General features: G+C 34.1%; 2 protein-coding genes across 4 annotated transcripts in view; one reads left to right on the forward strand and one right to left on the reverse strand.

Annotated features, from left to right (window-relative positions):
- The window catches only part of adam9 (ADAM metallopeptidase domain 9), a 56,852-nt gene extending 48,098 nt beyond the window's left edge, over nt 1-8,754 (reverse strand). For both annotated transcript variants that reach the window (XM_051116621.1, XM_051116619.1), the window contains exons 1-2: nt 8,047-8,754; nt 4,513-4,610 (exon numbers count right to left, since the gene is read on the reverse strand). In XM_051116621.1, coding sequence (XP_050972578.1) covers nt 4,513-4,610; nt 8,047-8,128 — 180 coding nt within the window. In that variant the 5' untranslated portion in view covers nt 8,129-8,754. The remainder of the gene's footprint in view (nt 1-4,512; nt 4,611-8,046) is intronic.
- Nucleotides 8,755-8,864: 110 nt separating this feature from the next.
- LOC127169349 (8-oxo-dGDP phosphatase NUDT18-like) lies at nt 8,865-16,778 on the forward strand. 2 transcript variants are annotated; one of them, XM_051116650.1, is made up of 4 exons: nt 8,865-8,942; nt 9,330-9,512; nt 10,946-11,159; nt 14,317-16,777. In XM_051116650.1, the coding sequence occupies exons 2-4, from the start codon at nt 9,351-9,353 to the stop codon at nt 14,928-14,930; spliced, it is 990 nt and encodes a 329-aa protein (XP_050972607.1). In that variant the 5' UTR covers nt 8,865-8,942; nt 9,330-9,350; the 3' UTR covers nt 14,931-16,777. The 2 variants fall into 2 exon arrangements, with proteins under 2 accessions (XP_050972607.1, XP_050972606.1); XM_051116649.1 differs by having other exon boundaries at nt 8,871-9,035; nt 14,317-16,778.
- Nucleotides 16,779-16,780: the final 2 nt, after the last annotated feature.

Genomic DNA, 16,780 nt, shown 5'->3' on the forward strand with positions numbered 1-16,780 from the left:
AGTAGCACAATATAAATAGAGTCAAAATTCTTTTCTAGCTTTTTTTATGAATAAACCTAATAAGTAAAAGGCATTTTTGTAAGCATACTGACCTAATTCACTAATAAAGCATAACACATTCAACCCTGCTTCCCTTGCTACAGTATGTGGTCTCTTTCCCATCAAAGCTTACTCATTCAGACTTAGTACATTTGTGATGAAACCACACAAACAGGATACCTTTTTTTAGTCTGTATTTCTGAGAAAACACTGCACCAGTGAACCAACAAAGTCCTTGTTAAATTCTAAGTAAAAATACACATGCAGGAAATTAATTAGGTCAGCGAGGCTAAACTGAACTAGGACTTCACTGCCTTTTATTGTACTGTAGGAAAATATTTCTCCAATTGCAGAAGCATTTGAATAATGTTGGTCCAACACCAGACTGGCACGAATTTGAGTAGTGAAATGCACTTACGTAACAGTAAACCCGCACATAGAATCATTAGGAACTGAAGATGCCCGTATGGCAAAACATGATCTGAATGTGACTTGCATACTTGCTTAAAAACAAAATACACACAGGAGAACCACACATACAATAAGTGCTGGGTAAAACCTAGTGATTTGAAGCATAGTTGCACATAATGATTAAATAGTATTTGGGGGCTGAATTGAAATCCAGAGTCTTTTAGTTTACTTCCAGAACAAAAATTCACTCATAATTTACTCCCCATGCCATTCAAGATGTTAATGTCTTTATTTCTTCAGATGAAGTGCAATTAAGGTTTTTGAGGAAAACATTCCAGGATTTTTCTCCATACAGTGGACTTCAATGGGGATCAGCGGGTTGAAGATTCAATTTGCAGTTTCAATGCAACTTCAAAGGGCTCTACATGATCCCAGCCGAGGAATAAGGGTCTTATCTAGCGAAACGATCAGTCATTTTTTCAAAAACACAAAAATTTATATATTGTATAATCACAAATGCTCGTCTAAATTTATGCATTACGTAAGCATTTTGGAATGGTCAAGTGTGGTTAGTTCTTCGTCTGTGTACTCCGGTCCAAAAAAGGTAGGCTAGGACGAAAAAGTCCATCTCATTTTTTCCTCCAACTTCAAAATCGTCCAACTCGCTGTTTTACCTTTTTTGTAAAGGGCGTTTGACTTTCTTTGCACATTCACTTTGTAAACACTAGGTCAGTACTTCTGCTTGCATCATGTGTGACCGACATGCTGCTTAAAGTCGAGCTAGTGCAAAACGAGCATTTGTGGTTAAAAAGTATATAAATGTTTAATTATTTATTTTTATTTTTTTAGAAAAAGCTATTCCTCAGCTGGGATCGTATAGAGCTGTTTGAAGCTGCACTGAAACTGCAATTTGGACCTTCAACCTGCTGATCCCCATTAAAGGAACACTTCAATATTTTTAAAAATAGGCTCATTTTCCAACTCCCTAGAGTTAAACAGTTGAGTTTTACCATTTTCGAATCCATTCAGCTGATCTCCGGGTCTGGTGGTAGCACTTTTAGCATAGCTTAGCACAGATCATTGAATCTGATTAGACCGATAGCATCTAGCTCAAAAATGGCCAAAGATTTTCGATATTTTTCCTATTTAAAACTTGACTCTTCTGTAGTTACATCGTGTACTAAGATGGACGGAATATGAAAAGTTGCGATTTTCCAGGCTGATATGACTAGGAACTATATTCTCATTTCGGCGTGATAATCAAGGAACTTTGCTGCCGTACCATGGGTGCAACAGGCGCAATGATCAACTCTGCATCTACGCAAACTTAGTGCCGGTCACTTTCAGGCGCTGAATAATATTATTGGTAGGGCTGATTGCTTACCAACATGGTAGGTGTGACAATGTTACACTTGCCCAAATACGTCAACATTTTATCTGGCATTTACTGCTAATTTAGCAGAGTTTTGACAAACTTCCTCGTGCTCTTTGTCTCTTTCTTAAACCCTTTAATATTTTGGAAAGAAATATTGTGAAAAAAAGGATTTTCTACACTCTTTTGAAATGCAAGAGTTTTAAGAATCACTTCAAAACCAAAACCGCCACAGAAATAGTCACAAACAGCATTGTTAATGTTAAATCAAACTAAAACCAAAACCAAAACCACTGTTGTTAAAGTGAATTAAAGCTCAAATAAAATATAACAAGTAAGCTTCAATTAGCAATGTTGCCTTGGCATCTAAAAAAAATAAAACTAACTACTAAACCTGAAATAAATATATAAAAAAAAAACATAGCTAAATAGAAATATACAATATTATAATGCTCTTTTACAAAGTCTTGATTTTGTTTTGGGGGTGTACAAGAACATGTTCTCATGCTTGGTGGTTCGAAGAAACACATTATTTTTCACATAATTTACATTATTACAATACATTTTTCTAATTTTTTTTTTTTTTTTTTTTTTTTGACTCGAGTTCAAAAAGTGAAAAAGCATAATAGCACCCCTTTAAATACAACAAAATAATGACAAAAGCATAGCAAAATTGCTAAATTAAAATGATACTGAAAATATAAAAATAAAAGCCATTTCAAAATACCAATAAATACTATAATAGTCCATAAGTAAGTACTAATATGACACTAACAAAAGTTATAAAAACGATCATCAAAGTTAAAAAGCATTATGGAGTGAATAACTTAAATTCGTCACTTTGCATAAAATCGTATGGTTTCAAAATACTTTTGGTGGTTTTCTCTTCCTTCTTTTTGGTTCTTTCTGGAAAAATGGTTGGCCATTCTACCTAAGATCTCATTTTGTGTTTCACGGAATAATAATAATAACAAATGACTTACATAACTTAATAACAATAATAACTTTATAACATTATAAGGGGAATTCAGGATAAAGTAACAAAAGTGTAGAAAATAGCCTTTTTAAAAATTCTGTATGTCCTTAATGAAAAATGCCATCAAATGAATAAGGTCAAATCATTTTTTTCAACCAAAATTCTTTGTGAATGTTGCTTCTTTATTAATGGAGTGAAGGGTTTCAAGGCTATGCCAGCAAAAATGGGTTTTCTCACAAATTCGCTCTGTCATCCAGCAAACTCTGAGCAGCCCACTGTTTCTCAATGACACAGAGGTGAGAGAAGCGTTGTGTGTTTGTTTTGTGCCATGCGTCTCTCTGCATGGTCCTGGCAGAAGCGGACTTTTAATAACTACGCCCACGCTGCTGGGCATGTGTGCCGGCCAGATGGTTCCTGTGGCATTATCTTTGAAACACCGCTGGTGCAGATATGAGCAGATACAAAATCATTGGTAGGTCACAAAAATGGAAAAAAGGACATAGAGAGAATAAGAGGGACATGCTAAAGATCCTATCCACACAGTTCAAGCTGTGGAAACTCAAGAAAGATACAATCATTTTTTTTTTTTTTTTTTTTACAAAATGTTTTCGATGCATTTTTGCAGTTGTGAATTTTATTTTTTCATATTGTACTGAACTGGTATATGCAAAAGAGTCGTAATATAACTGCACCTTCCTTACTGCATATAGAATTTACACTATGAAAAACTTATAAAAGGGTAAATCAGAAATAAGAGAAAGAAAAGATAAAATCTTTTAGAAATCTATTTTGAAATGCATGTGTCAACATTTGACATAATGCTGATTTTAAAAACTTCACCATTTTCAAGAAAAGTTTTTAAGAAGAGTGATTTTGTCTCAAAAAATGCAAAGTAAATATATTTTCCTTATTTTCAAAAACATTTTAAATATATTTAAGATAAAATATTTTTAATATCTTTTATAATTATTAATAATAATTTTACAAATTGAACTAACCTTGTCATAAAATTATCCGATATATCAGATATTTATATTTTAACAAAATCACTTCCAAGTTTTTATCTAAGAAATAATAATATGAGATAAATGTGTTCTTTCCAAGAATTTTATCTTTCTAATTATTTTTAATTCTGATAAAATTTCTAATACTAAAATAGAACTTCTAAAAATGTTTTTTTTTTTTTACATTAAGAAATTAGGGCAGTTTTACCACTTTGACATTTTTGTTTATTTGCAGCATAAATGTGACCCCGGACCACAAAACCAGTCATAAGGGTCAATTTTTTGAAAGTGAGATTTATACATCATCTGAAAGCTGAATATATAAGCTTTCCACTGATGTATGGTGTGTTAGGACAATATTTGGCCAAGATACAACTTTTTGAAAATCTGGAAACTGAGGGTGCAAAAAAATCAAAATATTGAGAAAATCGCCTTTAAAGTTGTTCAAATTACATTCTTAGCAATGCATATTTCTAATCAAAAATTACATTTTGATGTATTTACGGTACGAAATTTACTAAATATCTTCATGGAACATGATCTTTACTTAATATCCTAATGATTTTTGGATATTAAAATGTTCAAGCACCTCAGAAAGGTCCAGTGCTTGATTTAACTTGATTTGACTTTAATTTAATTGATTCCCAAATGCTGAACGCTTGTGATTAAAATGCAAGTGTGTGTGAGAGAGAGGGAGAGAGTTTGTTTACCTTATCTGCACTGTCCTGGTTTCTCCTCTGTCTGCTGATGCGTCTCGGTACCGTCACCTCATATGAGGAGAGCTGAGACGTCTGCTGGGTTACTAAGCCTATGAACAGAGACAGTCCCGTCACAACACTGTCAACCACTACACAAACAATAAATTATACAAGCTATGCAGGAAAACAGTGAGACTTCAATACAGTCTTGCACTGGATCTACAGGCAATTGTCATTCATTTCTCCATCTACTTTCCTCTATTACTCCTCTCACTGCAACAAAACATGTTTACATATCACTGCTATTGTGATCGTCAATGGTAATTAGATTGAGTGCGATTGACTGGTTGGCAATCAAGCGCAAAGTGTTTCCAGTAGGTGGAAATAGTGCTGCGCTGGCACAAGTATCACAGAGAGAGAGAAAGACTTTAGGAAGGAGACTCATCCCACCCGCTCCTGAGTCATCGCTCAACAAGTTGGAAAAGACTTCCTGTGCTGTTTTCCCGAAAAAAAGGAAGGGCAGATAAGACAGAACAATTCATGACGCTTACTTCCTTGATCTTTATACTAAAAATGCACACAAATTCTCGGATTTATTACAATGACCTTTAACAACTCACATTATTCTAAACTCAAAACATGCTCTAAATTTCTCGAACAACATGTGTGCTAATGCTCGTGTAGGAGCCTCTTTATTTCTATACTTCAAATGCTAAAATAAGTGTTTGTAAACAGTTAGAAAATAACTTACAGTACACTTATTACACAGGGCTTAAAGCAGCCAGTGTTGACAGAATTGTCACATGCTCCATTACACCAGTGCTGTCAGCATATCTTCATTTATCATGTATGCGTGTCATGGAAACTTACAAAAATATTTATATTTATATCTGTCGTGAAGGTACATTATTATAGGTGTGCAACTGCCAGTTATTAGCTACAGCAATGTCCTTGTCCTAATTCAAATTATGGATGAGCAGTTAAATAATCAATCAGATGTTCATCTAATGGATTCCACATACGCTCTTAACAGCGGCCGAAATGACTTGCATGTATTTCATACTGATCTTAAAGTGAGCATGTGAGTCTCAAGGGCGAGGAGACGCCCATAAATTCGGAATTAGCCCAAATACGCTATTATTGAACTGCTTAAGCTTCTTAAAGCTTCACACAGCCAGACAAGGCAGAGATGAAGGTATATGTAGACCAGATATGATTTTGCTCCCTATCAAAATAAAATCTCTCTATAGGACAGGCAACTGTAGAACATCAATGCAAAGTCTGACAGGCTCAAACACTTCAGATGGGCGAATGGTGTATCAAAAAGTGAAACTACATTCCAATGTTGTAATATTACGTGCATGTGTTTTGGCCAGCCAGTAACTTCATTACAAGTACAGCAAACGTAAATGTAAGCAAATAAAGAGATCTATGGCCAGCCTTTTTAACATTTACTCTTTGACACTGACTAGCACTTGTTTTTATGTTACTAGTGCAGAATTTTTAATTACAAGTAATCCAACAGTGTCTAGCCTGTTTTACAACATTTTCAACAAGTATTGACTTGATAGTAATATTTATTCTTAGTATGGTAAAGAGCATCTATTAAATTAGTCACGAGAACATATTCATCACATACTAGTAATCACCGCTTTAACCTACTGTTGTATTGTTACTAGTCACAACTTGCACAGTTTTGCCATCAACTTCTGTGGATCTGCAGTTCAGATATTAAATATTCACTTGCGACCATTTGTTGCTAACACTGCATTAACTGTGCCAGTAACTATTCATTACACACCAGTACTTAGTTGGTAAAAACTACACTAATAGTTACTGGTAGTTTTACAAGCATTTTAGATACTATGACAACAAGTAATTAGTAAGAGATTACTATGACAGTGTGTTTCAACTGTTTCCAGTCTGTTTCTAGTTTTCTTATCTCACTAGTTCCAACTGCTTTTTATTTGTCTTATAAAAGTCTTATTTTTTCATCCGCTGATTTAATTTTATACCAACTTATTAAAAGCTTAATTACTGTTTACAATAACAAGGTCCTATGAAATGTTTTATTTTTTCTGTTGTCTATTTTATTTCTAGATTTTCTAATTTATTTTAATACAAATTTATTATCAAAAACACTACATTCTACTGTACAACAGTAATATATTTCTGTCAAATCACGTTAAATTAGTTAAATTTTAACGGGTTGTTGTGAAGATCTTTGAGTTTCTGTGTATATATGATATGACAAACACCTTTTATCAAATGAAAATGTGAAATGCTTGTGAAGTGAATTCTACATTAAGTTAACATCTCAACAGCAGTCTTCTTGCACTTTGATATTCACAAACACTGGTTCATACTGCAACTGATAAAGTGTAAGCCCACCTTTTGAGTTACTCATTCAAAATTTGCCACATTCAGGGATCTGGAAAGTACTATAAATTCCATTTTGTGGTGTTTTCCACGTTGTGGAAATATGACGTATTTAATCTATATCATATAGACTATATTCCATATAATTTGTAATCGTGTGTATTCCAGTTTTTAGTAGTAACTTTTTTTTTTATTATTTTACCAGTACAATTTTTCCTTTGTTGTTAAAATGTTCTAAGTAACTATTACATATAGCGGTCCATTAGTATTTGGAAAACTGAAACAGATACTAATATGCATATATACACTACCAGCCAAAAGTTTCTGAACAGTAAGATTTTTAATGTTTATAAAAAAGTCTCTCCTGTTCACCAAGCCTGCATTTATTTGATTTTTTGATGTACAGCAAAAAAATATTTTTTACTATTTAAAATAGCTATTTCTACTGAAATATATTTTCATTATTATTATCAATATTTAACAGTTTAGTACATTTTTTCAGGGTTCTTTGATGAATCGAAAAATCAACACAATAATAATAAATGTTTTTGAGCAGCAAATCAGAATGTTAGAATGACTTCTGAAAGATCACATGACTGGAGTAATGATACTAAAAAATCAGCTTTGAAATCACAAAAATAAATTACATTTTAAAAAACATTCAAATAAAAACCTGTTATTTTAAATAGTAAAAATTTTCTACAATTTTTCTGTACTTTGGATCAAATAAATACAGGTTTGGTGAGCAGAAGAAACTTTTACAAAACATTAAAAATCATACTGTTCAAAAACTTTTGACTGGTAACAGATACCAGTAATATCTGCAACACATACTAGTAGAAAGTGAACAGCTGATCATACATTCTACTAGAATTCAATGGCAAAAACGTGCAGTTTGTTACCTGGAACACATACTATACACATAATAGTGACTAAATGAATATATAAAAAGTTCTAGCTTCTGATGAATAGTTACTAGGTGAAAACATATGTTAGAAGTACTAGTAACAAAGATATACATGTTAAGACGGCTTGCCATAGTGGTGTCTACATGTCAGTATATTTAAAGAAAACATTAACGGCTGAAATCAAAGCCTAGTAAACACTATGAAGTGTTGTGGACATTAGGTCACTCGCAATGGCTCCGGAGTCGCACTGTTCTCTCACCTCCACCGCAGTCGATGAACGCATGGAGCGTCAGCCACATCAAGGCGCTTTTAGCGAGAACAGAACAAACTGCATTAACCATGTCTATGAAGTATCCGTAACAAACTGCCGTCCCGAAGTAAAACGTTGCTTTCTCTTCCTTATCCAGGCGTTGTCCTCCAAGCAATGGCAATGAGCCCTCTCCACATAACGTTCCCGTGGAGAAAAAAAAATAGATCCCGCACAGTTTTAGCTACCTGGTCATTGTGTTACACTTTATCCTTCCGTAATAAGTTTGTTAAGGAGTTCGTCACACGCTTGCTGATCCGGATGTTTTCGTTTATCAGAAAATGGTGCTGTTTCAGTTCTCGGTTGGAAATCTTTGGATAAGGCGATTCGCTCGGACTCGCATTGCCAATGAGCCCCGACTGTAGAGGGCGAAACCGAGCATGCGTCACAAAACAGTTTGGCGTTTAACCCTTGCTATAACAATACAAACCAGTACGCTCATTTCTAACTGCATTTAATTACTCTCAGCGGGATAAAAAAGGAAAAAAAAGACTTTTTGAAGTAGTACGCTAGTCTGTTATGGTTGTTTTTTTTAGTTAGGGATCGTCTAAAAACTGCACATACGTTTACCTAATGTTCTAACCAAACTAAACCGCAGCGTTTACCTCTTTTAAAACAACTGTTGTTTATTTATATCTTAATCTATTCGTTGTCACCGAAGAATGACAAAAGAAAATAAACTGTAAAATATTAAGAAACCAAACGAAACTACAAATGTTGTAGTTTGACTCGGCCCCCAAAGGAAGTGTCGCACGTTATCGCGAGAGTTCCAACAACTGATGCTTTGAGTCAAATCTATGCTTTGCTTTCGGTGTATTTATTATCTCTTTCATGACGGGAGGTGTTAGGTTAGGATTTTAATAACAATGCTTAATTATATTGGATGACTTTACTTGTTTTACCGTATGTTTATGCTGCTAACTTTTAAGTGTGAACACCGGGTAACTGTCATTTCTTCATACGATCTGTTGTGAAAGCCTGTAGTTGATAAACAAGATGTCAGTTATAACATCTAACAGCAGAGGTTTTGAAGTGTAACGTTATTTGTGACTATTTTACATAGGTGGATTCATATGGAAATAGAAAATAACTTTTTGTATGGAGGGTTAAAGGATTTTCACTGGCACTTTGGTTTAGTTTTGAAGTGTGATGATGCCTAAACTTGCTGTGTCTGTATGCAATCACTGTATCTGAAACAGCCACTTTCTGATAATCATATTCATTGTGTTGTATAGTGGAATCAAGGCAGCTCCAATATGGACTCAACGGTACAAATATTGGAGGAAAATCTAGAGAAGATTTTGAAGGGTGAGGGACTCGAGGTAGGAGAGTTTGATTCAGTCCCTGAAGAAGTGAAGCCTGTCACACTGAGGAAAAGCGTGTGTTATATTGTCAGCGCAGTTATCTTCAACTCAAAGGTAAGGATGGTGTCATAGTCTGTCCAGTGTCTGTTTATTCCAAACAGCCCTTGGCCAAATGTATCTTAATTAGTTCCACTAATGGGTTGTACAATTTCACTGGGAGCGTGATATTTTTTTCTTTTTTACTGGCTGAAAATAGTTTTGTAGCAAGGCATGATATTAAAGAGGGTTTTATCTTAAAATTCAAATAACTCTCCAAATGTTCAGGACATTTTATTTAACATCATAAACCTTCTTAGACATAATCCAGATATTAAAAGATCAGTCATATTTTAAATTCCTAGATAGATTTGAAATATGAACATTTGTTGAGGTCAAAAGTTTACATACACCTTGCAGATTTTTTCAAAATGTTAAAAATTTTACAGAAATAAGAGGGGATCATACAAAATGCATGTTATTTTTAATTTAGTACTGACCTGAATAAGATATTTCACATGTTTACATATAGTCCACACGAGAAAATAACAGTTGAATTTATAAATTCTTGATTCTTAATACTGTGTTGTTACCTGAATGATCCACAGATGTTTTTTTTTTTTTTGTTTAGTGATAGTTGTTCATGAGTTGCTTGTTTGTCCTGAACAGTTAAACTCCCTGCTGATCTTCAGGAAAATCTTTCAGGTCCCACTAATGTTTTTTTATTTTTCATCTTTTTTTGTGTATTTGAACGCTTCCAACAATGACTGTATGATTATGAGATCCACCATTTCACACTGAGGACAACTGAGGGACTCATATGCAACTATTAAAGAAGATTCAAACGCTTACAGATACTTAAGAGCTGGGCTGAAAACTTTTTGAATTTGTAGATCAGGGTAAATTTAACTTATTTTGTCTTTTGGGAATCATTTAAGTATATTCTGTAGATTCTGAAGGGCAGTACTAAATGAAGAAAAAATATGGTATTTAAGCAAAATAAGAAAAATGTACACATCTTCATTCTGGCTCTTAATGCATCGTTTTTCCTTCTGGAGCATCAGTGAGCATGTGAACCTTCTGTAATAGTTGCATATGAGTCCCTCAGTTGTCCTCAGTGTGAAAAGATGGATCTCAGAATCACACAGTCATTGTTGGAAAGAGTTCAAATACACAAAAATGCTGGAAAACCAAAGAATTTGTGGGACCTGAAGGATTTTTCTGAAGAATAGCGAGCAGTTTAACTGTTTAGGACAAACAAGTGACTCATGAACAACTGTCACTAAACAAAAAACACACAGCTGTGGATCATTCAGGTAACAATGTAAGTGTATGTAAACTTTTGAATGGGGTCATTTTAATAAATTCAACTATTATTTTCTCTTGTGGATTATATGTAAATGTCTTTCAAGTAAAATATCTTATTCAGGTCAGTACTTCACTACCCGTGGTTAATGTGAACTTGTCTAGACACAAAAGTTGTGCATGTGTGTTTTCTTCGTGTCATACAGGACGAGCTGTTAATGGTTCAGGAGGCAAAGCCGGAGTGTCACGGCAGATGGTACCTCCCTGCGGGTCGTATGGAGGAGCGTGAAAGCATTCTAGAGGCGCTGCAGAGGGAGGTCAAAGAGGAGGCAGGAATAGACTGCCAGCCAATCACACTTCTGCTGATTCAAGAACAAGGGCCCAAGTGGATTCGGTTCGTCTTCCTTGCTGAGGAAACAGGTTAGACTGACTGATTTTATGGCAAAACAATATAAACAAATAGTATTGCAATATGGCATAGTGTGACTGTTACATTTCACAGATTGTGATTTAATAGTGAAGTGTGGCATTGATACAAAGACGTCATCCTTTTACTGTGAATAAAGCCCTTCTGAGATACACAAACACAGTGTAAATGCAGTCTGAAACTGGCATATGTTTATTTGCAGGCAACCCAACAAACTAAAAGCTTGATGGTATCCACCTTATTCTTCAATGCAGAATTAAGCCTGTGGGTGAGACTTACGGTTCATTAGCCGCTATAGAGAAATACGGAGAAGAATAACTACGTGTAGTAAACAGTAAAACCAGTGTGTTCATAATGAAGATAATATATTAAAATAACACGGTTAGACACACCAATTTGCAATATCATGCAGCAAAACGAGCTGTTTTGTACAGCTTAAAATAGCTGGATGCGGATAAAAACCAGACTCATGAAATTTCCAAACACTCTTATGGAAAAAATAAGGTGCATACCATTTGAAAATGAAGAGATTAAGATGTATATATTAGTATTGTAATTTTACAGTAAAATAAAGTATTTTTTTACAGTACAGTAGCATTATTACAATATTTATTTTGTTAAATATATTTATAAATATTGAATTGGTCAAAAACAGCAGGAAGTGGCCTATGAAAACTTGAGTGGAAATAGATTTTTTCTTTATAAAACGTAATGATGTAAGCTGATTTTTGTAAAGAGTAAAACCAATTTCTTTAAAAAAAAAAATCCCCACATCATTCAGCCCTAAAAGGATTTTTCACTCAAAAAGCTTTTCGAAGGAAAAAAAAGTGAAAAAACAAAAACAAAAAATAATAAACGGTTATTTTTTCTTTGCAGATGCACTCCCCAACAAGTCATCTGGTTAAAATATTTTTTTCCTATCACAGTATATATTGCAGGAAAATAAAATGGTGTTTTGTTTTGTTTTTTTTTCATATCATGCAATCCAATGCAATTTGCAATGTGGTTGCCATTCTCTACTTTTAAGTTTGTAACAATCAACATCCAATAACAATTTTTGTACTTCTGGTATAAACTTTTTCAAAAAGTAAAATGCAGAAATATTAAATATTTCATTTTTTTTCACTTTTCCCCCCAGTATCATGCAACTCTAATTTGCATTCTCTACTTTGTAACAATCCAACACATTTTTTTTTTTACTTCTGTTATCTTTTTTTGTTTGTTTGATTGTTTTCAATATCATGCAACCCAGATTTGCAATGTGGTTGCCATTCTCTACTTTCAAGTTTGTAACAAATTTTTACTTATGTTATTTTTTTTATTATTAATTTTTCCAAACACACTGAAAAAAGGGGTCAAGGAGTCTTAAATTGCTTTTCTGTGAATTAAGGCCTTGAAAATGTCTTAAATTCATATGATCGTGGCATTAATTTTCATGAGGGATTGTTTCCTCATGTTTCATTTTAAAGTAAAGCAAAAGCGTAATTTCTGTGCTACATGGTTTAGGTTGTTAGAACTTGTTGTTTTGATTTTTTTTTATAGTACTAAAAATGCATGACTGACCGACAAGAAGAGTGTTTCAGAAAAAAATTTAAAAGCGCCTTATTCTAAGGTCATAGTGGAAGTTTCATATTTATTTGGTTTCACAGTGTTTGCTGATTTTAATTTATTCAAACTGTTATTTTTTTATTATTATTATTTTATATTACATCAAGGTGTATGTTGTGCTTCCAAGTTTTCTTATTTGTTTTGCTAATGCGCACAACACTTTTACAAGCTACTTAAAACCGAAGGAAAGTGAAGAAAAGAGGGAAAACTCAAACAAACTAAAAACAAACAACTGCTAGATGCTGAATCGCTGCTAATTTGAAAGTGAACGTAAAACTCAAACTATACTGTATGTATAGAGAACATATTGCTGTATTGTTTTCCCTTCAATTTTTTTTCCCTTAAAGGGGTCATTGGATGCCCATTTTCCACAAGTTGATATGATTCTTTAGGGTCTTAATGAAAAGGCTATAATATACTTTGGTTAAAAATTCTCAATGGTTGTGTAAAACAACACCCTTTTACCTTGCCAAAATCAGCTCTGCAAAAATCATCCCATTCTGGTCGAGGTTGCTTTAAATGTTAATGAGCTCTTCTCTCCCTGCCCCTCTCTTCTCTCTGTGGAGTGACGAGCCTGTTTACTTTAGCCGCGTTTAACCGCTAAACTTGCTAACTAGCACATTATTAGGAAAGGCGATTGCAAAGATTAAAAAAAAAAAAAAAAAAAAAAAGTGAAGCTGGATCACGAATGATTCGTGCGAACATAGACAGATATATGTAGATCTGGAGGTGCATTACCTCAAACCTAATCCACTGCATCTTCAGCAGCTCAGATGTCAGTAGTAAATGACAACCACTATGTTCATTATTACATTCAGCAACACAACACCTCAGTTGCTCAATTCTTGTCTACCTTACATCCCTGATCCAGCATCAAAACATGGAGGTTGGACTGTTACAGCTTATCTGAGGTAAGACGCTCATGTCAATCAACTATCGTGGGAGCGGCCTCTGTCGGTGTGACGCCACAATGACAGGCATCTGAGAATGGCTCGATTTGAAAAAGGGGATATTATTTTTACAGATTAATTAAAAACCACTGCATGGATTTTTATCATTATAGGGTAGATTTGTACATGCACTGCCAACACACATTAATGTTCAAACAGCATGTAAAAGTGATATTTGCATCCGATGACCCCTTTAAATTTTCCTTAGTTGGTCTTAAAAAGGGCTTTTAAAAAGTCTTCAATTTACCATCATAAAACCTGCAGAAACCCTGGGTACAGCAGCTTGTCACTGGAGCAGTATCCTTAAAAGGACATCTTTGTACCTTTTTTAGCCCATTAGGTAAATATTAGTACCTTAGAGTAGTAATACATACCATTAAGGTACTAATATGTACTTATTAGGGGTAAAACTGTCTTTTTAAGGGTACTGCTCCAGTGACAAGTTGTTGTACCCCAAAAGGTACAATTCTGGCCCCTTTTTTTCTGTGTGAAAGGTAAAATGTTCAGTCATTATCCAGTTAAGTATGTTTTAAAGCTAGAAAGTACTTTTCAGCAAAGAAAAATGTTTATTTTTTTATCATTGTGCCACCAGGTGGCTCTCTGAAGACGACGGCAGAGGCAGATTCTGAATCCCTTCAAGCTCAGTGGTGGGACCGTGAGTCCCCACTTCCTCTTCGTGCACATGACATACTGCCCCTTATTGATGCTGGAATAAAATATCGCCGAAATCCCTCATTCCCTATGTTACAACCCGTTGACATCCCATGTCCTGTTATCTGCCAAAGACTTTTCCTCACATTCATAGATACCAGCGAGGAGCATCGTCTGTGGCTGCTGCTGAGCAGCAATAATGCCATTTCTCATCCCAGTCTCCCTATAGCAGTATCAGTTAATGCATTCGACACCATCCCGCGGGCTGCGCACAGGCTGGTAAAGGAGTGCGTGCCTTCATCAACCATAAACATTCACACCTGTGGCATTCTGGGAGTGCAGCACAATGGGAGAATTCCAGGGAAAACAGACGGGATTTGTTTCAACACGCTTGTGTTGTTGGATAATTCAGACGACGGGGCTGAAATCAGCAGCCCACCACCACTGAAGGGTGACACTTACAGATGGCATGAGGTGACCAATCAGAGTCTGAGGGGAAAGATAATACAGAGGATTAAAGAAAATGCCGTTCTGCCTATTCACTGTCCATACTGATGCTCTGAACCAGAACTGAATCTGCATCTTCCAAATGAGCACCAAGGCTCAATGTTTCTAAAGCATGTTCAGTGGCCATATAAGGTATATCTTTCCCTCATTGGTGTCTGCTCTGCTTCGCTCTGGTGAAATGTAACCAAATATTACTTCTAATATGCACTGAAATACATACACTATACAGTTGCAATTATAATAGATTTTTAAAAAAATAGGCATTTAAGTTCTAAATATGTAACCCTTTGTGAAAAGGAAGTGTGCTTAATTATATTGATTGCACACTTGAAGAGTACTTCAAATATTAAAAGTATATTTTTAAAAACTGTACTTGCAGATATAATAACAAGGACACTTAAGTGTACTTAAAGATACACTTATTTTGAAATTTTGACTGACAAACTAATACATAAAGTATAATTTTAAGTGCTGTGTGTTATTGTTATATTTAAAGTTAATATTTTAAAAACACTAAATTGCAGCTTCATTATGTGTAATTTTGAAAACATTCAAATACATGACTTTAAAAATTATATTGTCAAGTACACTTATTTGCTCCTTATTTATTTTTTGTACTTATTTACACCTAATTTTAGCACCTTTTTAAAGGTTACAATGTAAACAACATGCAATAAAGTGTCCAAAAACATGGTTTAGTTCATACTTGAGTATATTATTATGAAGTATGTTATTTCTGTAATAGGTACTCTTTTTAAAAGTACACTGAAGTGTATTTCTTTTTCACAAGGGACTCTCATACTTAGGCAGGGAATATAGCTGTAGGTCAGCACTATTTGAACAAATAGCACTTCATCTTATTCATCTATATGAACAGTTTAATAAAAATGAATGCTGTTAAGAGAAAGTCATGATGTATGGGTGCATGTATGATGATAATGTAAGATTATGATATTTTATATGAGATGGGTTTAGTAATTTCTATGTCTGTTCATGTAGGGCAATGCAGCATTAAAGTATCTGTTTATTTTTATATTTGCATATTACATTACTAACTAGTACAGCAAATATTTTCACGTTTCACATTATAGTACAGCTAAGGACCAGTGTGTACAGTTACCTCTGCAAAAAGAGCACTACCTCCATGTCGGTCACTGTGGTTAATGTTTTATCAAATGTGACCCTGGACCACAAAACCAGTCTTAAGTCACTGAGGTATATTTGTAGCAATAGCCGAAAATACATTGTATGGGTCAAAATTATTGATTTTTATTTTATGCCGAAAATCATTAGGAAATTAAATAAAGATCATGTTCCAAGAAGATATTTTGTAAAATTCCTACTGTAAATATATCAAAACTTAATTTTTGATTAGTAATATGCATTGCTATGAACTTCATTTGGACAACTTTAAAGGCGATTTTCTCAGTGTTTTGGTTTTTTTGCACCCTCAGATTCCATATATTCAAATAGTTGTTTCTCAGCCAAATATTGTCCTATCCTAACAAACCTTACATCAATGGAAAGCTTATATATTCATCTTTCTGGTGATATATAAATCTCAATTTTGAAAAATTGACCCTTATGACTGGTTTTGTGGTCCAGGGTCACAAATAAATTATATAATATATTCTAAGTCACATAATGTGAATTATAATGTGCATGAGGAAAGTTGTTACAGGGTTTTCAGGGTTTGTTTACCTGCTGCTTGGAAAGTGTTTTAACTTAAATCACTTTCACACATTTTAATTTTTCATTTAAACTATATATCTTATAGTTTATCAACACATCTGAGTGTTTCGGGGGAAATAAATACTAAGATCTTTGCATTATATGATATATGACTTATCCTGCTGTATGTTTTGTAATAAATCTTACTGAAGTAACGTTGATGGGAG

This window comes from Labeo rohita, chromosome 8 (genome assembly GCF_022985175.1).
Source record: "Labeo rohita strain BAU-BD-2019 chromosome 8, IGBB_LRoh.1.0, whole genome shotgun sequence".
In the NCBI taxonomy this organism is placed as follows: domain Eukaryota; kingdom Metazoa; phylum Chordata; class Actinopteri; order Cypriniformes; family Cyprinidae; genus Labeo; species Labeo rohita.